The sequence below is a fragment of the Eubalaena glacialis genome, chromosome 1, assembly GCF_028564815.1.
Source record: "Eubalaena glacialis isolate mEubGla1 chromosome 1, mEubGla1.1.hap2.+ XY, whole genome shotgun sequence".
Taxonomy (NCBI): Eukaryota; Metazoa; Chordata; class Mammalia; order Artiodactyla; family Balaenidae; genus Eubalaena; species Eubalaena glacialis.
Window position 1 is genome coordinate 52,657,476 of NC_083716.1, and position 24,925 is coordinate 52,682,400.

The 24,925-nt window shown below is 36.0% G+C and overlaps 1 protein-coding gene across 7 annotated transcripts in view; it reads right to left on the reverse strand.

Moving 5' to 3' along the window:
* The window catches only part of CCSER2 (coiled-coil serine rich protein 2), a 154,764-nt gene that overhangs the window by 60,218 nt on the left and 69,621 nt on the right, over positions 1–24,925 (reverse strand). For 6 of the 7 annotated variants that reach the window (XR_009699350.1, XM_061179901.1, XM_061179891.1 and 3 more), the window contains exons 4-5: positions 19,492–19,582; positions 11,469–11,631 (exon numbers count right to left, since the gene is read on the reverse strand). Coding sequence is in view for 6 of the 7 variants with exons in the window: in XM_061179901.1 (XP_061035884.1) it covers positions 11,469–11,631; positions 19,492–19,582 (254 nt within the window). In the remaining variant the exon portion in view is untranslated. Of the gene's footprint in view, positions 1–11,468; positions 11,632–12,335; positions 12,507–19,491; positions 19,583–24,925 lie in introns of those variants that run through there. The other variant, XM_061179935.1, reaches the window with a different exon arrangement.

Below are 24,925 nucleotides of genomic sequence, written 5' to 3' on the forward strand. Positions count from 1 at the left end.
CCATAGATAAGAATTTGTTCACATTTGTTTTATTTTTACAGATTCAAAATATAGTTGAATTATTAAATTTCAAATACTGATCGATTATTAGTAGGAATTTACCATCCATAACTAAATAGAGAAGCTATACACACAGTGATGAAAAAATTTTTAAATAGTAAGACAAAAAGATAGAATCACCTGGCAAATGAATAGTAGAGACAAGAGTTATGTTTTTGGAGAAAAAGCTGACATACTTTGGGAAATTTTCTTGGGTAGGAAAGAAGCTGGGATGAACTATAAAGTGCAAGGTTTGAGTTGGACTGAAATGAAAGGTAAAGTTTTCTAGAAAAAGAAAATGAAAATAAATGGCACAAAAGTGCATGCTTTTCAGGGACAAGGAGACTCTTACACATGGCTTATAAGACTACAGACAGCCTGAATACAATTTATTCTTCAACTTCATCCCTCAATATACCTGCCTCCCTCAGACTGATTTCTTAATCCATAGCCAGTTACCTGAGACTGCCAAAGCACACGACAATCGCCCTCATCTCCAAACCCATGTCCTCAACCTCTCTGTACTCTTGGCCAATCTACCCATTCTGTCCTCCACTGCACACTTGATCTGGAGAATGAAAACTCCTCTTCAATTTAAATTAGTTAGCTCTTCCTCAGGGAAAGCTTCCTTAATCCCCTAAAACAGCACTTGGTACTTCCACAGGTGTCCTTATAGAGCCTTCTGCTGGACCCCATCACAGTACTTGCCACAATACATTGCATTCATTTGCAATCCATGCCAAATGATAAACTCCATGAAGACACAGACTGTGTCTTCTTTTTTCTGTCAGAAACGACTTTTTGTTTGTTTATTTTTGTTGTTGTTTTTATTGAATGAGTAACAAGTATGAATTTTAACCACTAGGTTGGTTTTTCTTTTTAAGCTTCCGTCTCTGAGATTCTAAAATTCTTTAGCTGTGACATGAAAAAGCACTACTTTAAAATTATAATCTGGAAGCAGTCATGTTAAAACAGTTCCAGATAATAATAAAATTAAAATTACTTTTTATTTTACCAGGTGAGTAAGAGAAAAAGCAGAGAGGAAAGAGACTGAAGAAAACTGGTCTGGAGTCTACAGCATGAGAATCAGGAATAGAATAATGGCTTATATTAGGTTTAGGCATAAATATGAACCACATGCAAGGGACTAACGAATTAAAAACATTTCAAAGGAAGTGTCAACAGGTCTTGATCACTAACTGAATATGGGGACAAAGAACTGGCATCTAGAAAAGCCACAATAGTATAAAAGAGACAGCTCTGGCCTAGGACTGAAGTTTATATCTTGGCTGACAGTAACTAGCTCTTAAAAATACTTAATATCTTCGGGCTGTAGTTTCTTTAGTTCTCAGTGTTGTCCAGTGCCTACCAAATAAAGTTCATATGCCTTAGGCTGCATTTCAAATACTTCCACCATGAGAACCAAAACTAAACTTACATCTTCTCCTAGTCCTGATGCCCCTTAACTAGATAAAATTGTTTTATGACGCTTAACTTCTTTCACAGCATAAGTGAAAGAAATCTGCATAAATATCACCTCTAACTTGATGATAACTTGAAAACAGGGACTTATTCATTTTTATATTATTCAATTAATGCACAGATTATCTGAGTTCAAATCTCAGCTCTGTCACTCACTAGCTATATAACACACAGGGCAAGTCACTTTATCTATGCTTCATTTTCCTGAGCTGTAAAATGGGGATAACAGCATTTATCTCATTAGGTTGGTATAAGGATTAAATGAGGTAATAACATATGTTAGAATGCTTGGAATGGTGCTTGACTTATAATAATTGTTAAATAAAAACCAATTACTACGTATTATTATTATCAATAATTTCTAACTTCTCTATATTGAAAATTTTTTCTAACATAAATGTCAAAAGAATACTATAATGCCATATACCCTTCGCCTAGATTCCCCAACTGATAAATGTTGACAAAATGCTTTATATCTATGTGTATATTTGTTGCTAAACCATATGACAATAAGCTGGAAATAACATAACACCTCAATGAGGGCCATCTGAAGGTTGCTGGAAAAAATGAATATAATTGAGAAGGCTCAGAGGCAGAAGAAGACAAAAACGAAACAGAAAGCAAATACATAATGGAGGTTATTTTCAGAAAATAAAAGGACACTGTTAAAACAGGAGAAGAAAAAAAATAAGATAATGAAAGATAATGAAGACCTTGAAATTTCACATTCTAAGAAGATGATGCAGTTCACATAGGAAAACCTGAACCTTTGAAACAGAATGAGAGGTAAAAACGTGAGACAAAAGAGGAATTACTGGATGGCGGTTCCTTAAAAGACTAAAAATAGAACTACCATATGACCCAGCAATCCCACTACTGGGCATATACCCTGAGAAAACCATAATTCAAAAAGAGTCATGTATCACAATGTTCACTGCAGCACTATTTACAATAGCCAGGACAGGGAAGTAACCTAAGTGTCCATCGACAGATGAATGGATAAAGAAGATGTGGCACATATATACAATGGAATATTATTCAGCCATAAAAAGAAACGAAATTTGAGTTATTTGTAGTGAGGTGGATGGACCTAGAGTCTATCATACAGAGTGAAGTAAGTCAGAAAGAGAAAAACAAATACCGTATGCTAACTCATATATATGGAATCTTAAAAAAAAAAAAAAAAAAGGTTCTGAAGAACCTGGGGGCAGGACAGGAAAAAAGATGCAGCCGTAGAGAATGGACTTGAGGACACGGGGAGGGGGAAGGGTAAGCTGGGACGAAGTGAGAGAGTGGCATGCACTTATATATTCTACCAAATATAAAACAGATAGCTAGTGGGAAGCAGCCACATAGCACAGGGAGATCAGCTCAGTGCTTTGTGAACACCTAGAGGGGTGGGATAGGGAGGGTGGGAGGGAGACACAAGAGGGAGGGGATATGGGGATATATGTATATGTATAGCTGATTCACTCTGTTATAAAGCAGAAACAAACACACCACTGTAAAGCAATTATACTCCAATAAAGATGTTAAAAAAAAAAAAAGAGGAATTACTGGAAAAATACCTCATGTTAGGTTAACAGTCATAAATTTGTACTTTTGTACAAATTTTAACAATCATGGACTTCTAGTAGGGAAATTAGATCTTGAAAGCAACAAAAGACTCCAAGCTGCTTTGGGCAAAACACTGGAAGGCTGGCAGTGTGTTTGCAAAGGCAGAACCTATGTGGCCAAACATAGGCCAAGACGGCTAGTGGATATGAAGAATTGAACCAATACATGTATGGATGAAGGCAAAAATTATTTCAGTGGTTACAGAAGCATAAGAATGAAATGCCCACTATCATCAATATTATTTAACATTGTTCTATAAGTACAGCCAATAAAATCAACAAGAAAAATAACACAATCAGAATAACTACAAAAAGGAATTTTTAAGAAATAAGCTTTTTTAAAACCAATTCAAACTTAATCCATATACAGTAGCAGCACCTGATATGCAACCCACACACCTAATAATCACATTGCTACATAATCACTTACTGCAGTTTTAAAGTAATCTCCCCAAATTATATGGCTCTATCCATATATTTATATTCTTCACCACTACTATCAGAGCTTCTTGATTACTAAGATGTGTGATTTTTGTGCAAATCTTAAGATTTGTGATTCATAGGTTAGACTGGTGAATGGAGATTGTGTGTGTGTGTGTGTGTGTGTGTGAGAGAGAGAGACAGAGAGAGACAGAGATTGAGATTTTTCTTCCTTATTTATTTCCTAATCTGAGTCACAGTTTGACTTCACAAAACCTTTGTTTCTTTTCTCACCATTAAAAAAAACTGTATATTAAAAGTTAAACATATGTATTTTTAACTTCTTGGTCACATTTTTTTAATGCTAGATTCAACATAATCTCAATTAAAATCCCAGCAAGTTATTTTGTGGGTAGCAACAAAGTGATTCTAAAGTTTATATGAAAAGGCAAAAGACCCAGAATAACCAATACAATACTGAAGAAGAAGAAAGTCAGAATACTGACACTATCTGACTTACAGATTTACTCTATCAAGTGACAGTAATCAAGACTGTGGTACAAAAAAACAGATCAGTGGAACAGAATAGAGGGTCCAAAATACACCCATACATATGTATGGTAAAGGAGCAATGGCAATTCAAAGGAGAGAGGACAGTCTTTTCAATAAATAGTACTGGAACAATTAGACATTCACACCTTTCACAAAAATTAACGAAACATGGATCAAAGACCTAAATGTAAAACGTAAAACTACAAAATAACAACGAAGAAAATCCAGGTGACCTTGGCAATAAGTTTTTAGATATGACACAAAAAGTACAATACATGAAAGAAAAGACTGACTAGCTGTACTGCATAAAATTAAAAATGTCTGCTCTGTGAAAAATATCATTAGGAGAATGAAAAGGCAAACCACAGGCTGGAGAAAATATTTGTAAAATATGTATCTGATAAAGGACTGGTATCTAAAATATATAAAGAACTCTTAAAATCAACAAGAAAACAGATAACCCAATTTAAAAATGAGCAAAAGATCTCGACATGTCACTAAGAAGATACACAGATGGCAAATAAGTATACGAAAAAATGCTCAACATCATATCATTAGAAAATTGCAAATTAAAACAACAATGAGATGTCACTACACACCTATTAGAACAGTTAAAATCCACAACACAACACCAAATGCTGACAAGGATGTGTATCAACAGGAGCTCTCACTCATTGCTGGAGGAAATGCAAAATGTACAGCCATGGCAGTTTCTTACCAAACTAAACATACCCTTACTATATGACGCTGCAATCATGCTTCTTGGTATTTACCAAAATGAGTTGAAAACTTACCCACATAAATGTTTAGAGCAGCTTTATTCATAATTGCCAAATCTGGAAGTAATCAAGAAGTCCTTCAGTAGGTGAATGGATAAACAAACTGTAGTTCATCCATACAATGGACTTTTATTTAGGGGTAAAAAGAACTCACTGTTCTTTAGTGATATAAAGCCATGGAAAGACACAGAGGAACCTTAAACACGTATTGCTAAAAACAGCCAATCTGAAAAGGCTACATTCTGTTTCCAACTATATGGTATTCTGTTTAAAAGGCAAAGCTATGGAGACAGTAAAAAGATCAGTGTTTGTCAGGAATGTTGCCAGGGGGTAGGGATAGGGAGGAGAAGAAAGGGATGAACAGATGGAGGATGTGGGGTTTCAAGGGCAGTAGAATTATTCTGTATGATACAGTAATGGTAGATATACATCATTATGCATTTGTCAAAGTCCATAGAATGTACACGCAACTTATTGCTTCAAGGCATTTAAAATGAAACCTAATATAAACTATGAATTTTAGTTAATAATAATGTATCAACATTGACTCATTAATTGTAACAAATATTCCACACTAATGCAAGATGTTACTAATAGAGAAACTGTGCATAAGAGGTGAGGGAATATAAGAAAACTCCCTGTACTTTCTGCTCAAAATTTCTGTAAACCTAAAACTGCTCTAAATAATAAAGGCAATTAAAAAAAAATCCATGACAAAAGGAAAAGAAGGAAGTACTTACAGAATGGCAGAATAAAAGATCTCAAAAATCCACTCCTCCATAAAAGCTCTGAGAACACTGGCAAATTTGTCAAAATCAACTTTTTCAGAGCTCTGAAAGCGCTTGCAACAACTGAAGAGCACTTACTGAAAAAAACCAGCTGAATCTCAGGAGAAGACCAAACTCTGTGACATTTTAATTTATTCTATTTCCCTGCCTATCTTCCTAGCTCTGTGGTGGCTTGAAAAACAAAAGCTTTACAAGTACAATAGGTGTGAAATTCAGCAATCTCTAGGCGGTGGGATGGGAGGTAAAATGGGATTGGAACTCCCCAAAAAGCACCATTTCTAGAGAATTGTTACTATTTGACCTAAATGGCACCTCCCTAGAAAAGGACCATTCTCAGCAGTTGTTTTATTTGGCCTCATTCAGAGCTACCTCAGTGGGAACAGCCTTATCTCTAGTACATTTGTTTAAAAAAAAAAAAAAAAAATCAGTGGCAATTGGTTAAAATCTCAGCTGCCTAAGATGGCAATACCACTTGGGACAAACAAGAAGGTGACCAAAAAACTTAAAAGGAAAACCTGAGGAATGAGATGTACACAGGAGGTTTTGGAAAGCTCCAACATATTCCTGGGCATAGAGAAGGGCACACACGTGTGAAAGCCAAGGAAATACCTGAGAAGGTCTTAATCCCTCACCTTTTGCTGACCTTGAGCCTCTGAGCAAACAGGAAATGAAGGCTAAGAAAGTGCTGCAATCTGCTTATCAGGTTGCTGAAGGCACCCCTGAACACACACACACACACACACACACACACACACACGGAGCCCCTTGGCAAAAGGCTGGGAAACTTATTGGTGCAAGGCATTTAAGGAAATCGCTTTCTAATCATTAGCTCAACAAACTCCAAAATATGATAAACCAAAAGAGAGACACATCATAGTTAAACTGTCAAAAGCCAAAGAAAAAGTGAATCCTGACACAGCAAGAAGAAAGTGATTTATTATGTAGAAGACATGCTCAATAAGATTAAAAGCTGATTTTTCATCAGAAAGCATAGGGATCAAAAACGTTAAAAGAAAGCCTATCGGGGCTTCCCTGGTGGCGCAGTGGTTGAGAATCTGCCTGCCAATGCAGGGGACACGGGTTCGAGCCCTGGTCTGGGAAGATCCTACATGCCGCGGAGCAACTGGGCCCGTGAGCCACAACTACTGAGCCTGCGCGTCTGGAGCCTGTGCTCCGCAACAAGAGAGGCCGCGATAGTGAGAGGCCCGCGCACCGCGATGAAGAGTGGCCCCCGCTCGCCGCAACTAGAGAAAGCCCTCGCACAGAAACGAAGACCCAACACAGCCAAAAATAAATAAATAAATTTATAAAAAAAAAAAAAAGAAAGCCTATCAACCAAGAATCCTATATCCAGCAAAACTATCCTTTAAAATTAAAGAGAAACTAAAACATTCCCAGATAAACACAAACTGAGTGAACCTGTTGCTATCAAACCTTCCCTACAAGATATACTTAAGTTGGAGACTTTAATACCTCCTTCTCATTAATGGATAAAACAACTAGGAAGAAGGTCAGCAAGGAAACAGAAGACTTGAGCAACACTACAAACTAAGAAAACCAAACAGACATCCACAGAATATATGAGATTAAATTAGTAATCAAAAAACTCACTGCAAAGAAAAGCCCAGACCCAAATAACCTCAATGGTGAATTCTATAAAACATTCAATGAAGAATTAACAAAACTCCTTCACAAACTCTCTCAAAAATAGAAATGAAACACTTCCCAGTTCAAATTATGTGATAATATCAAAACCACAAAGACACCTCAAGAAAACTACAGACCAGTATTTGTTATGAATGTATACAGAAAAATCTTCAACAAAATACTAGCAATTTGAATCTAGCAACATCTAAAAGGATACCATGACCAAGAGGGATTTATTCGAGAAATGCAGGGTTGATTCAACATCTGAAAATCAAAGTCATACACCACAGTAACAGAATGAAAGGAAAAATGATTATCTCAAAAGACACAGCAATAGCATTTGACAAAATCTAATACCCATTCGTGGTTAAAAAAAACACTCAACAATATAGGACTAGAAGGGAACTTCCTCAACCTGATAAAGAGTATCTATCAAAACCCACAGTTAACGTCATACTTAACAGTGAAAGACCAAATGCTTTGCTCCTACTATCAGAAAGAAGACAAAGATGTCTGCTCTCATCACTCCTTAACTTGTACTGGAGATTCTAGCCAATTATGCAGGCAGGAAAAAAAAGGGAAAGTATCCAGATTGAAAAGAAAAAGGTAACACTATCTCTATTCTCAGATGACAGATCTTATATATAAGAGACTCCTAAGGAACTAGGGAGTCAGAAGGTTAAATGAATCATGCACATGAACACTGGAGGCTACACTCAGAGTTATAGCAAAGCTTACAATGAAGAGGGAAAGTGAGCCAAGGGCCAAGATTTTTGTGAGCTAGGTATTGGGACCATTAAGGAGGAGTTGATAAAGCCAAATGCCCTAAGTGTCAAATGAAAGAGGCTTAAGAACACTTCATTTAGAAGTAACAATGAGGAGGGAAGACAAAGACCTCACTCGTAAACAGTACAGTACTAGAGTGCCTGGAAAATAAGAATCATTCATATAAGAATGCTACTGAGGAATTAGTACATTTAGGAAAAAGTTACAATCAGGAGAATGTAGGTGAAGAAGTCAAGGATATGGGTTTGTTAAGATGTGAGAGAATTCCATATGGTTAATGGAGGGTGTAGGGCAAAAGGGAGGTCTGGGGAGAAAAGAGGAATAAAAGGATAGGCCAGGTGAAAAGAGAAACAGTACTGACAAAAATACAGAGAAAGTAGATCAGTGGTTCTGAACCACCAGTCCCCTGAGTTACAGATTAAGACATAATCCTGTAATTAATTATGACAACGATGGGAACTGAAGGACAGACAGGAAAGGGAACCAGCAACATTCAAGAAGTCAGAGAATGGGAACAGGAACTTTTACACATGTAATATTAAAAGGCCCTGGGGTTAGTACATCCAAATCTTTTAAAATCAAGGTATAGAAAGAAAATAATAGTTTTAAGGTTTGCTGGAGTAAGGCTTATCTTGGATGAGATTTCTCTCTGTACCACCCATCCCCGTAACTGGCTCTGAGAAATATAGAAGTCCCAAACCTCGCACAGCTACCCAAAAGCCTGAGGGGATCCATAAACTGGTTAACCTATAACTAGTCATAACAAACCAGTATGTGTCAGTTCACTTGTTGGGAAGTTCTGCGCTGAGTCAGATTAGCAACCACCAAGAGTTCTGTGCATTTCTCTCTCCTCATCGAGACTCACAAGTGTGGATGATCCACAAACCACTAGTCCCTCAAAATACACTCTGTAGAAGGGATTTGTCCTCATGTTTTGGAAAATGGCTACATATTTTCCTTTACCACCTTTTGCATCATCACAGTACTATAATTATATATTAAAGGCACTGCAGAGTCTACTATTTAAAAAAAAAATTAACTTCGTTTAACTTGTTCTTCCTATACTCATCTGATCAGAGTCTCCCTTTTCTACACCTATTGACATCCAGGAATACAGTTTTTGAAAAATGTTGCTTAACTTTTCTGACAGATAAATAATCAGTCTCAGCTTGATCATTGCCAGGGACAGAGACTGCTATCTCCAGATAATTCATTCCATTTTGCATATTCTGATTAATAGTCTCACAAAGCTGAAATTTGCCACCCTTTATCTTAAAATGCATAGATAGTTTTGCTATCTACAGTTAGAGATCACATTTATTCATTCCTCCAAGTGACCTACCAATTCAGCTATGAACCTAAGAGCAGTTCTCTGAAAATGTCACACTGTTTCATACACGGTTTTGCACATGCTATTTTTTCCATCTGAATACTCATCCTTCTACAGAAACTGATCCTCTGCAATTGCTACAGTCATAGCTATCAGTTCAACAGTAACTTTCTTTATGCATCACTATCCTAGACAAAAACCTGTATGCTCCTGGAGTCCTATATACAACACTTTGAGGCACCTCTCATCATTACACTGTACTAATACTACATTATAACTATCTACATACCTGTCTCTCCCATACACTAAACACCCTGGCAGCAGGAAGTATTTACTACTCATATTTGTATGGGATGGAAAAGGCACAAGAGCCTTCTACCTACCTGATAATTGCAATGATTCCAACTGACCTCACACACTGCATAATTCTTTTTAACCTCCTCAAAACAATGCTCCGAGAAGCCAGTACCAATCTACAGCTTTCACCTCTCACACCATCTCCAAATTCATTCCAGCTTGAGAATTTAGCACAGAGCTCAACATACAGGTTCTCAAAAAATACTTGTCAAATGGTTAAATAAATCTTATAAGCAAAGGTTCATATTTTAGGTAGGCTTTTAAATTTTCATAAGTTGGCCTTAAATTTACCTTCTTATAAACCAACCATCAAAGATGAAGGAAGCGTCACCTTCATTATTAGCAATGAAGACTATCTTTACATCAGATTCCTGCCTGATAATACCAACTCTCTGATGTCCATTCCTTATCAAAAGCCCAGATACGAGAAACAGAACAGCCAAAATAATGCCTGGAAGGGTATGTACTCCATACATTCTTCTAGATCTTCTAAATTTTATCCTGGCATCAAATTTTACCAACAAAAGGATCTTTAGTTGGACCTCACTGTTTCATGATCCACTGTACAACTGCCTTTTCTCACTTAAGAGTTTTTTGTAGCATGGATTGAAGAACATAAAGAAAAAACAGACTTAAGGAATTTATCATTATTTCTACTTTGGGAAGCTGTCTGAGACCTGTCCACTATATCACAAGGTATTCTCCTTATAAGAACTCATGCAAAGCAACTGCTTTCAGGTTTCTATCTCATAAAAGCAAATTAACTGAGAAACATACCCTTTATCTTATGTATATCATAAATCTTCAAGTTTTGTTCAAGTTTTGTTCTTTGCTTTTGCTGCAAGGAATCTTAATTTTTTTTTCTTACTTCAAGAACTATACAGTGCCTTAAGTTTCCCCCCTTCCATTATGTCTTTATCCCAGTTTTATCATTTGTATTGTAAATGTGCTCCAAAAGGACCTCAAGTCCCTAGGAGAATGAGATGACAGAGTAAAAAGGAAAAAAATTAATAACTGCCATCGGGTGCCTATAGTAAGTCAGACACTGTTCCAGGCACTTTTATTCCTGATCCTTGAACACTGAGAGAAAGGTATTATTAAGTATGTTTTACAGATGGTAAACTGAAGTAGAGAGGGGTTAAAAAATTATCTAAGCTCACAAACCTAAGTTGTACCAGGCCAGGGTTTGATCCCAGGTTTGAATGACTACACAGCCACACTATACATAAGGTCTGACCAAATTAAAGACTATGCTACACTTCAAAAAGAAAAAGTATTCTAGTATAGTACTTGAGGAATTTTAAATTTTCAATTTATTATATAAGCAAAAGAAGACAAATCACTTGGCACTAATTTTACACATTAATATCTTAAACATAATAAACTTCAACAAAGTCAACATCTCCGATCATTCCCAAATAAGAACTAGAAAATCACACAAAAATTTAAAGTTCAAACAGCAGACATAAATATTTATATTCACGACAAAGCTAATGAAAAAAGATTTGAGCCAAAAGAAAAGAATTAGACATATTATTCCAATTAGTACCACATATAACTTGAAATGTTTTTTGGTGCCTCTAAAAACAAAGACGAAAAACAGTTTTGAGGGGTGGGGGGAAATATGATTCAAAACTAGTAAGACAGAAAATATAATTGACATTAGACTCACCTGCTCAAGTCACTTTTTCCATAGTGATGATAGTGGTCAGGATGGCTAAGGTGGTAATGTTCCTGTCCACTCCACCTCTGGGGTGGCCTTTTCCAAAATCCTTCTTGAGACTGCCGAACATTTCTGTCTGATCGGTCAAAGCGGTTCATATTGTCACACTCCACTAGACAAATTCAAAAGCGAAACACTAGAAACATGTACACACACTCTATAAAAGCTAACTACTTATAGCTCAATAATTAAATGCTGCTGAAAATATAAAAGTAATATTCTAAAAATACCAGCCATTTATGTTAGCTAACCACAAAATCAAGATTTCCAGAAGAAAAATGACTAGTTCTTTCAGTGAAAACCGAACTTTATATTATTCAAACTGAAGTAAATTATAGAACTTTCATTATCACAGTCACTTAAGTAACAACAGTCCTACTGTTTTAAAACAAGCAAATTATCCTTGAAATCAACATTATACATTTTAAACACCAATAGTCAGTTTTAAGTGGTTTTCATCATTATCATTAGTTGGTTCTGACTTCAGAATGAAAATGACAAGAAAAAGTAGAAGATTTTAAGTCTGGTAGAGAACTCATTCCTAAAAATGAATGCCACAATTAATTTTTACTGATTTCAAGAAGCACAAATTAACTCTTCATCATAAACAAATCATATTTTTTAAATTAAGCTCACAGTTTTAGAAAGTAAAACGCTCCAATCTGCCGATAGTGGAGCTTGTTCAAAAATTCTAAAATGCCACTGAAAACAAAGCCAGTACTTTGCAGCAACAAACAGTACACTCCCTGAAATCCAAATGCCACAAAAACATGAAAAGAATTTCTTTGAAACACCCCAAGCTTCTCCTTCACTTACCCAAACACTTTTTCCTCACATATCTGAGCACTCACTAAGAGAGTTACTTTGTACAAGGGAGACATTGTGTCGCTTGCTGCCTACTCAGACATAGTTGCATACAAGGCACTGACAAACAGGCCTTCCTTCCTGCTCAACTCCCAGCCCTCCCTGTGGGAAGCAAGCCCAGTTTACCCTGTGACTCCATCTTCATTCAGTGCTTACATAGCCTCTGAGTTAAGACTGTTACTAAAAATACAACTAAACACTAACCCAAGGCAGCAACAGGAAAGGTTTCTCTAGTCTGAGAATTATTACATGAGAAAGTTCAAATCCTACATGTTCAGAATCCCTTGTGATAAGAAAGCTTTAGAAATCAACCTAATCCTCCCCAATTTAAAAAAGAAACAAAACTCACTATTTAAATGATTGTTTTAACTTAACCTAAACCTGAATTTGATACATGGAAAGTGTTTAATTACAATATACCAGATAAAAACAAACTTCCCCACTCCAAAAAAAAGGTTGATATAAAGTATATATGTTCAATTTTCATATACACTGAACTCACTGTGAACACATTACTTGTATATGAGTAACAATTTAAATAAGGTTCTAAAAGACATTGAAATTTTGTTTATTAGAAAATTTCCATTAGAGAAATCAATTTGGGGAAAAAAAACAATAGGTTTTATAGTTTAAAAAAAATTTTTTTAAAGAAAAATTTTTTAAAGAAGACTTACATTTGAAATTATTTCTAACAATTTCTCATCATCTTATTGGGATAAATTAAGATATACATATTTTTTTAAAGTTCAATAAAGAAAACCGGACTGTTAGGTAAATAAAGGCATGGTGACCATTATGCTGCAAAAGTAAGGAGGAGAAAATAAGACGGCAAAAGAAAAATAAATTGAAAAATAATCCTAAGAAGGCTTAAAAATGCTTTTAGTTGACATTCACATTATACTCATAGACTCAGTTAAGTTCCTTAAGTATTTCTACATGGCATTAAAATGTTACTTTAGGTTAAGCAATTCTATATAGCTGAGGGATAATCTATATCTACTTTTAAATCTGAATTCATACCTATTCTTAATTCACGCAGGTAAAATTCCATTCACTCCCCAAAAAAGAAATTCTGTAATAAGAATCTGATATATAATTAGTATATCATCCACACAGTGCACTCAAGAGTAATAAGAAGCAAACTAACCAGGAAAACAGGTCAGGAGATGGGGTTAAATGCTGTGGGAAATTATAATGCAGAAAATGATGTGCTGCTTTTGTATTTACTAAAGATTGTTGGTACTACACACAGGCTCCAAATAAAGCACTTTCATTGAAACATGAACTCAACCATCAGCATAACTGACAAATAGGCACCGGAAACAAATATTTTCCATGACTACAAAACACTCTTGTTAGAATTGGGACAGAGGGGGGCTTAAACTCTCAGAAAAATGTCTCCTCCAAAACTCTGAAGGAAGGAAGGGTCCTGCTTATACTACTACCTGCAGTACCCATCAATCATGTTTTGATACTTTAAAATGTTACTAAGAAGAGAATGCGAAATAACATTAGTGGTCGTTTCTTAGAAAAGACTAAGGGCAGAGAAAAAGAAATAACATAGAAAATAAAATGGAAAGCCAATAAAATTACAAGATGGAGTTAATTTAAAGCCAGTTTCCAGAGCCAATGAAGGAACAGGACAAACAAGACTAAGAAAGGAAATAAATCCTTCTGAATGTGTAATATCATTGGGAAGGATGAGGCAAACCTAAAGCTTTCCAAAAAAAATTTTAACCAATATGCTGATCAAAACTATCTACACACCAGATTTGACCCTAATTATGAGTTTAGGAATAGAGAATAAATAAACACCTTCTGAAGGGGCTTTCTAGCTCCCAAAGTAAAAGGCAGATTTTAGTAGGTTTTTTACTATGAGTAGGAGACAGAATTTTCAGGACTTCTACCCTGTGATGAGGGAAAGAGAATCTAACATAGCTAACTGAAAGGTATGGGATATGGAGATGCCTATGTCTAACACTCATCATACCCATTTCTTCTGATTTGATAAAGAACGAAATATGATGCCAAAAGTAACCTAGATTCTTTCTAATAACTTAAAGTCCTAAGAAGATAATGGCTGACACAGGTAGTATTTCTATCTATGACTAACAACTGGCTATGAAGATAGCAGGAAGAAATTATACATCAGAAAGTCTGGAAAGAATGTGTCATGCAGGAGGTTTTACAATCTGAACAAGAAAGTTTTTAAAATGAAATTTGGTTGAAAGAAGAAAAGCTCACGTTAAAAAAAAAATCATGAAGTTGTTATTACTAAAAGCCATTAGTACTGAAAAAGAAAGATAAATTTCCAGAAGAAAATACAGTAACTGGAAAGTGGTAAAGGACAATACTACTGACCTCATATGACTATATCTCAATAAAATGTTTAGCAAAAAAGTGGCCTTAGGAAATATATTAATAACATGAAGTAAGCGCAATTTAATAGGCACCATAATTTGATGGGGTAGGATTCAGGAAGTAATTAGAAAGACATCTTTTTCAACAGAGAAAAGTTTAAAACAGAACGAGTAGAAGAAAGATCACCCCTAAGAAAATGTATACTATGGAAATTTCATAAACCTAAGGATGATGCTATGAATGTGCCAAACGCTACGCTTTAATCTGTAGGCAATGCGTGACCATTAGAAGTTTCTGAGCAAGAGAATAAAACAATACAACTATGCCTTTGGTATAACCAAATTGTTCATATGAGAGACACTTTAGAACAAAAAGCAAGCAAATCTCAAATACCCACTGGTCTGCTAGAAGAAATTCAGATTCCAAAATTTCCTTAAGAGATTCCTTGACCAAGGTAAAAGAAAAATATAAAAGAAAATGATCTCTCTTTTTAGATCCTCCCAAATTGCTACTCAAATCTAAAGTCCTTTTTCCTTTTATTCTTCTTCCTTCATTCTATGTTCAGTTTCCCTCTGCCCCATCTCTCCCTTTAACCTCTTTCCCTACCCTTCAAGCTGACCAGAAACCTAAAAAGCTCTATGCCTCTTAAAGTGAACCTTCCTTCAGAAGACGGAAAATTCTCTTAAGGTTGACTTGGATCTGGTCTCATCCTGAGCTGAGAGCCATAGCTACAGACTTTCTAAGGTCTAAACAAGATTGGGAGAAATTTCCAGAAGAATTTAGAATACTTTTAGCAACTGATAATCCAGGGCCTCCAGATCTATACCAATTAGTTCATACATTAGAAGGAAATCTAGGTACATAAAAACAGAATAGAAAAAGCACAGTGTGAAAAACCTAAAGTTGACTTAAGAACCCACAATTGTATAGAGGAGGAAAGTTTTTCTCAACTCTCTTAGGGCCTGAAAGTAAAACTGACAAGATAGATTAATGGGAGAAAAGCATACAAATTTATTTAATATGTGACAATGGGAGTCTTCATGAGGAAATGAAGACCCAGAGAAACAGACCTGTATATTTTTATGCTAGGCTTGATGAAGAGTAGACAGTCAAGGAGGAATGTGACAGGTTAAGGAGTCTAAGTGTGGTAAACTGGGGGAAACTTTAGCAAGGCCTGTTTGTTAGGATCTTCTTGGTCTAACTTTGTCTTCAGAGATAAGGATGCTCCTTTCCTCTAGGTATGGGGAAGGCACCTCTCACATGACAGTTTTATGACCTGTTTCAGGGAAGATGGGCAAGAGGGGGAGGAAATCAGAGTGACTTTTCTGCTTCTGCCATTTTCTCAAACTCCTTCAGCTTAAAATATTCAATATGCCAAGGTGCCATATTTTGGGGTCGTGTGTCCTGAACTCCATCAATTGCAGAGGAAATCAGAAGTTAGAAAAGGACTTTCAGAGGCTGTCAACAAAGTCTTTTCTGTGAATGTAGACTGGGCTCTGATTCAGTTCTGTAAGCAAAGGAAGAATAAATCCACTAGAGATTTCACAGATAGACTAACACCATCAGATAGCATTCAGGAATAGATTCTGAAAGAGATGTGACCTCGTCTCCCTCCTCACTTGCCAGACTTCCAGTGCTTGGAAAGAGACTTAGAAAAAAGCAGAATAAGACTCAGAATAAAATGATGTCCTTCACATATAACGAGATGCCTCCACCCCAGTAAATTAAACACTGGAGAAAGGAGTCTCTTGATACACTTATAGATAAATAGCAGGACACTGAAAAACTGTCTTGCATTGCCTAAGAAATAAAAGAGAGAAAATAAGTGGGTGATTAATCAAAGTGTTCTGAGGGAAAAATCAAGCACCCAATTTCAGGTTTTACCCTTAAACTCAAAGATAAAATTTTCTAAACAGTAAAGGACAACCCTGCAAATATACTATTGATATAGGCACTATAATATCAACTTTAAACCCTGTGACTATTATATAACCTCCCCCTCAGTGTCACTAAACCACCCAGTGTAGCTATCGCCAATAACTCAGACAGTTCCCAAGTCCTAGCCCATAACTGTCCAAGAAACATTTGACCAACAAACATTCTTTCCTTGTCTGTGCTACCACATATGCTACCTTAATAGGTGCACAAATGCAATTGCCAGCTAAATATTCTCTTCATGGCCTCTTCCTTGAAATCCCAGATGACTTCCCTATTCATAATAAAGTCACAGCAAACTTGTGTCCAAATCAAACCCAAACAAAGATCTCAACAAGGTGCCAGTCTTCTTGTTGACAAAAATTCCACTGATATTGGCAGAATTAGTGGGGCTGAACTCAGAAAATCCAGAGTGATCCATCCAAAACTCTACCCAAATTTGCATAATAGCTTCAAAAACCAGAAGCTAAAGGGAACTAAAACCAATAGTCTAAGTATATTAGAAGACTCCTTAAACCTTGTACTAGTCCTTGTAACATTCCTATCCTGTCAATAAAAAAACTCAGCGGCAGTGGGTATAGTCATTCAGGACCTCAGACCTATAAAGAGAATAGTCATTCCCTCCTTCCCAGTAGTACCAAATCTAAATACTGTTTTATCTTTGGTGCCTCTGAAGGCTACATATTTTAGATCCAGGTTCTGCTTTCTTCAGTGTTCAATTAGCTCAAAATAATCAATACTTGTTTGCCTTCTCCTAGGAAAATCTATAATATATGTGAGATGTTATATCTCAGGAGTTCCCTCCTACTTTTCACAAGTCCCCAACCAAGACCTCAGAAACTTTAAATTGCCTTGATTCTACTTTTACCTAATATATGGATAACCTTTTGTTGTGCTCTGAAGATGAGGCAGGCGCTAAGACCAATGCCATCTCTCTACTTCCTGGTTTAGCTAAGGTTTCCAAAGAGAAGTTGTTATAGTTCTGTCAAAGTAAAATGCATTAGATAATTTATTCCACAGAGGTAAATCCTTCATTCCTCACTACCAGCCCTTAAAACTTCACATTAAATCTCCTGGATCATAAAGTCTCACTATTTTTTCCCTTATAATCATTAATGGTTTATGTTTTTCTTCTATGTTCTAAAATACTTTTCCACTTGATCTTCTAGGCCACTAATTCAGATTTCAACTATGCTTTCTGTCATCGATTGAACTGTTTTGTTGGGAAATCTTCTTTTATAATAAGCTCCAGAAAGCATTGTGCTGCAATTGAATCTCTCTAAGTGCTCTCATTATTATCTCTTTCGGCCACTCTAATCCCAGGAGTTCTGCTGTTTTCCCTGTTCCTCTTCCTGGGTACTGGCTGTGATTTTTCTTTCTCAGTTGACTAGAACTCAGCACTGATTGCTAGAGTATCCCAAGTGACAGCAGAACCACAAGAAGATGTAACAGTCTCTACCCCTGTGGTAGAGTAGATATTGTTCTCAGCTCTACACTCTGTCCTTCAATAGACTTATACATCCAATGTCCTCTGTCGCAGAGATTCGCACTGTGAATATAGTATACTTCCCAGTCGCACAGGTCTTAGGCTTGGCCATGTAACTTGCTTTGGTCAACAGAATGTGGGCAGAAGTTAACACTGTGCTGGTTCTAAGTGAAGACTTTAAGAGATACTATATGCATGCTTCTCCTCACCCTGTTGTCCTTCTGCCATCTGCCATGAGCACAACCTGCTCCAAGGAGTCCTGGTTTCAAAATGAAGAAGCAAGGAGTAGACCTGAACTCAGTCCCACAGCCTGAGCTGTCCCAGCTAATACAAAGATCCATGAATGAGAAAAATAAATATTTATTTTGAAAGCCACTGAGATTCTAAGAGTGATTATTATACAGCATCCTGGCAGCAGGGGAAGAGAAAAAACAAACAAAACAACCCTGACCAATATGACAAAAGTGAACAGCAAGCAGGCTCCTTGTACCTCGATGAAGCACTAGAACAACCAACCACCCTCTCTGAAATATCCTTGCATTTTTCTAGCATCATGTATAAAAAGGACTTCACTACCCTTTTTAGTTCATCCCTGGACCCTGGAAGGCCTAAGAAACCTGGCAAATGCTGACTAACAGGGAATCCATAGCTCTCTGAGATTCTTCTTCCAGGAGGATCCTGATTTCAACCCTTGCCCCAGAGGATTCCTAGGCTGGTCTCTGGTTCCTGACAAGTCTTTAAGACAGAAAATCCTTCAAATGCTATGGCAGTGGGGGCAAGAGCACCTAGGCCCCTCTTGCACATGGATTATCTAAAGCCCCACTCCAGCAGTTACTGGGATCCAGAGACGAAGACAGACCAGATTTGAGAGTAAAAAGGATAGAATAATTCATTCAGGTCACCATTTTCCCAGAATTGATTTTTTTAAAGTACTTATTAACTTAATGGTTTTTGCTGCTGTTTTACAAGTCAAATGATACCTTTTCTCTAAATTTATGTTTTCTTAAAATCAAAATGAGACAAAGGAATAAAAAATTGGATAAGACAAAGGGAAAAAAGGACAAATCCTATCTACCAGATACTTTAGGATATAGGTATACAATCTTATTGGATCATACAGAGTTATACCAAAAACCTACAAAGTCAGGTTTTAAACATTTAAATAATTTTGCAAAGGAACCTGTTTAACATCACTTAAGATAAATTCGCAGCCTGAAAAGGCTACCACCATAGAGATAACGAAGTCTGTAAATAACAAATACCAAATTGGATATAGTCAAGTAGCTCAACTATATACTTCTGAAGGTTCAATATTGTCCCCCCTACCATTCTCAAGAGGTGCATCCTCAGGCAGATCCACATCAAGCATAAGGTCATCATCCTCAAGGTCACATGATTCAAGATTATTCAGAATATCCTGTAAACAAAAGCAGAAAAAATGCTATAACCTAGCTCAGTGTAATCATTATTTTTGAACATCACTATATGAGAATCTTATTTTACTCAATGTTTGTGTGGTTAAGAATAGATTTTAAAGATAAAATAAAAAAAAAAAAAGATTCAACTGGTTTACTTGGTTAAGCTATTTGTAACATCCTTTTCCTAGTCTTCTTCCCCACCAGTAGATTTTTATTTGTATTTTTAAAAATTTACACAGTGCTCACTATCTGCAAGATATTGTTCTAAGCACTTCACAGATATTAATTGATTTCTTTAGTCTTCACTATGATTTAGTGACTAGTATAATCTCCATATTATACACGATGAAACTAATGCACAGAAAATCTAAATCCCTGGCCGAAACAGAATGTGAACAACAGGAGGTCAATCTCCCGAGTCCATGCTTTTAACAACTTCCCTGATAACATGAATAATCAAAAATGGTAAACAATCTCACAAGATGTATTCATATTTGGTGTGGGAGGTGGTATTTTATTATCTCTAGGGATCTGACTACTTATGTAAATTAATGAAGTGAGTCTTTAATGATGTCATTATTACATGTCCTTTCCTGAGCCACACACCGCTGCTACTACTACTTTCAGCACCACTATTACTTCCTTGGTTTACCTTAATTTGTTCTTTCTCTACTGCAGGACTGGACTACTCAAATTGGTTATAAGCAGTCCCTCCTGGGTTCTATTTGCAATCTTGTTAGCTATTATCTATCCTTAGAAAAGTACTGTTTTGCTTTAGAAGACTCTTATTCTGAAGTCTAAATAATTAAATAAACAAAAACTAAGTTTAAGGTAATGAACTCAGTTTGACCTATAGCCCACTAGTGAATCCCTCCAATCCAAAAACTGATCTAATACTGCAAGATCTTGCCTTAGTATATATAAGTAAAAAGATCACAAATTCACAAATCTTTAAATGGGACTGAGAGATTATGACCTTGAAAAACACTCACAGAAGGGGAATATCTACTTTATTACAGATAATATGAATAAAATTAGAAGTGTTCCCTATATTGGATATTCCACCCAAATCTTTTCAATTTTTGTGTTGGGCCTTCCTTCCAGGATCCACTGAGAACTAAGAGTAATTGGAATAATTGTTATTATTTAAAACAAACAAAAAAACTGCATAATTATTTAACCTTGGCTTAAGAAAAAGGTATTTCGCAGAACCTCTTTCCATTATGAAATATTTGCTGTCCTTAAAACAGTCTTCCTAAAAAAAAATCAAGGAAAAAAATGAATATGGGAAAAAAAAAACTGGCAAAGGTCATAATGGACAATTCACAAAATAAATAGAAAATAAACGGCCAATAAATACAATGTAGGAAAGAATGCTACCACACCAATGTGGATTTATCATGATTTAGAGGAATCTAGTATTCATACAAACCTTCTGGAGGCCAATTTGTTAAAATTTAGCTAAAACCTTTTTTAAAAAGGCAAAGTCTTCCCTCCTAAGAATTTATCCTTTAGAAACAGACAAATGCAAAAAATATATGTATAAGTGTGGTTATTGTAGCATTGGACAGAATGGCAAAAAAAGTAGAAATGAGCTAAATGTCCAACAACAGAAAAATGGTTAAACAGGAAGTATGATATAGTCATATAACAGAATATGATGTTGTTCTTAAAAAAAGATAATAAAAATATATTTACAGACATAGAAAGATGTTAATTGGGGAAAAATACGAACTACTTTGTTTCCAATCTTTTGCTCTTACAAATAATGTTTCAACGAATCCCTATATGTCAACATTAAATTGAAATAAATGAATCTGTATATCAGAGAGAAACTATTTCAAGTGGGGGAAAAAAATCCTCAAACTATTTTCAGTAATTACATTACAGATGGTAATAATGGTGTTGTTATTCTGAGACTTGTGTATATTGGTATTTGCTGAAAAATGGATTCTCATCTTAGGAAAAAGAAAATAAAGACGTAAAAAACAATGAAATTAAGTAAAAATTCTATGTTATGTTCCTGAGTATAAGTGGGAAGTATCAATATGAACACAAGATGTTTTTCATCTTAAAATAAAAGATACATTTCTTCCACTGAAAAGGCCTACATGTTAAATGGAAAAAAAAAATCACGTCTCTAAAACAGCATATACAGAATTATCCATTTTATGAAAAAAAAATTGTATAATATGCATTGGAAAAAACTTAGAAGAAAACCAAAACACAGGTTAACTATTTTAGGATTATGAGATTTTTCTTTTTCTTTTTTTTTTTTTGATTAGAGTACCTGTATTTTCTCATTTTCTGCAATAAGTATTATAACTTACATAATTTTACTCCTAAAATCATATCTTCAGTTTAAAACATTTGGCTATTTGTATGAGTATGTGTGAAACAAGATGATGTTGGGCACCCCAGGCCAAATCTGACAACTAAAGACACAGCAAAGAATCAAAGGCAATAGAACCTCATTTTCTAAGTCCAAAGTAGGGCTTGCTGAGATGCACCAGTCAGCAAAAGGAGCACTGCCACCACTGCTAAAAAGGTGTTCAACGTTTAATAACTAACTAAAGTCTACATTTGTTTCGTAGGGTTTTCTGTAGGTTTCATTTTATAATGAAGATTTAAAAACATAGTCTTAGGGAATGGGAATGAGCCTGTTCTAATGAATTCAGAAGTGGTGAAAAAATTGTATCACTTTGAGAAGTTACTAAGAAAGCTCAATGGAAAAGGAAGGGGGACACAGTTAGCAATAATTACAGAAAGGGAAAACCATCCATATTTATGCTTCAAGTTAACACTCATCAATAAATCATTATATATGATATTTCAGAAATTTATCTAGACATATGGAAAGATGCTCTGTAAAATGGTGGGGGGGAAGCAATTATATATGTACAATATGACTCCATCTTTAATGCTGAAAAATACATTTAAATGTCTGAACGGTGATAAACCAAAGAACTGTTATTATTTTCCACTGTGTGAGACAACATGTGCTTATGTTCTTTGTATTCTTTTTGATTTTGACTTGTTACACTTTTTTTGATTTTGTAGTAAGGACATACTGCTTTTATAATAAGCAAAACTTCACACTAAAAAAAGTGAACCTCCCTTGGCAACAGCAGGGAAGTTCAAACCACACAAATCTAGCCTGCATGTGGGAATCCTCAACCCAGCCCAACCCCTAACCACAATAATAAACAGAGCCACCTGCCTCTCCCCTCTTCACTCGAGCCATTCTGGACTAGTTTGGGTGTCTGTCCTGGTGTTCCCAGAAAGTCTCACTATGTGAATAATAAATGTTTTCACATTCTCTTGCTACATGTGTGGCACCATCTTTCTCGACACTGAACAAATCTGGGGGAAGGGGAGTTGATCCTGCCTCCATGTGGCAACCACAAGACATACCATCAAAAATTCAACACATATGAAAACCAGTATATATGCAAGGCACAATTCTGGGTACACGATATATTCATGTAAAAAGACAATCCCTATCTTGAGAGTTTGCTAAACTACTCCATGATATTGCTGCCTTGGCATGCATTTTGTGTGACTAAGAAGTCTGCAGGGGCCTGCCCTAGATAACAGTTCCAGAGTCACAAGCAAATGTAAATTCCTAACAGGACTTCTCCAAAAGCCCTTGTGAGCAACAGTCTCCCCTGCCTCCCAGGGACTGCCCCTTGTGAAACCTTAGATAAGACCACCGCCGAGCTTACCAAAACCCTGCACTTCTTGGTTTGAACTGTCCAATCGAGCCTTAGCCCAGGAACCTAAAAGCACTCCAGCCATAGACCCTAATAATAAAAGCATGTGCCCCAGGTTCCTGCCACTCTGTTTGCCCTTGTATGGCTCCTCGAGGCATGCCACGTTTTCCCATATGGCCCCTGCAGGCATGCCATGTACTTCCTCCAGGACCTGAGAGTAATAAACTTCTCTATTTCAATTTCTCTTGTGGTCTTTTGTTGAATTGGGGTTTACCAGCCAACATCTTGGGGCTCTATTTAACAAACGTTAATTTAACAAAGTCACAACAACCCTCCAAGTTTACTTGTCTCTCCTCAAACAGACAATTCCTTCACAGTATGGTATTCCCAAGTGCAATGAGGGTATATCACATGGATATGTATCTTGGCAAATCAGAGTCAATCTAAAACAAATTCAATTGCAACAAAAAGAATAAAATACCTAGGAATAAACCTACCTAAAGGGACAAAAGACCTGTATGCAGAAAACTGTAAGATACTATGAAAGAAATTAAAGATGATATAAATAGATGGAGAGATATACCATGTTCTTGGATTGGAAGAATCAACATTGTGAAAATGACTATACTACCCAAAGCAATCTACAGATTCAGTGCAATCCCTATCAAACCACCAATGGCATTTTTCACAGAACTAGAACAAAAAATTTCACAATTTGTATGGAAACACAAAAGACCCCAAATAGCCAAAGCAATCTTGAGAAAGAAAAACAGAGCTGGAGGAATCAGGATCCCAGACTTCAGACTATACTACAAAGCTACAGTAATCAAGACAGTATGGTACTGGCACAAAAACAGAAATATAGATCAATGGAACAGGACAGAAAGACCAGAGATAAACCCACACACATATGGTCACCTTATTTTTGATAAAGGAGGCAAGAATATACAATGGAGAAAAGACAGCCTCTTCAATAAGTGGTGCTGGGAAAACTGGACAGCTACATGTAAAAGAATGAAATTAGAACACTCCCTAACACCATACACAGAAATAAACTCAAAATGGATTAAAGACCTAAATGTAATGCCAGACACTATAAAACTCTTAGAGGAAAACATAGGCAGAACACTCTATGACATAAATCACAACAAGATCCTTTTTAACCCACTTCCTAGAGAAATGGAAATAAAAACAAAAATAAACAAATGGGACCTAATGAAACTTAAAAGTTATGCATAGCAAAGGAAAACATAAACAAGATGAAAAAACAACCCTCAGAATGGGAGAAAATATTTGCAAATGAAGCAACTGACAAAGGATTAATTTCCAAAATTTACAAGCAGCTCATGGAGCTCAATACCAAAAAAACAAACAACCCAATCCAAAACTGGGCAGAAGACCTAAATAAACATTTCTATAAAGAAGATATACAGATTTCCAACAAACACATGAAAGGATGCTCAACATCACTAATCATTAGAGAAATGCAAATCAAAACTACAATGAGGTATCACCTCACACCAGTCAGAATGGCCATCATAAAAAATCTACAAACAATAAATGCTGGAGAGGGTTTGGAGAAAAGGGAACCCTCTTGCACTGTTGGTGGGAATGTAAATTGATACAGCC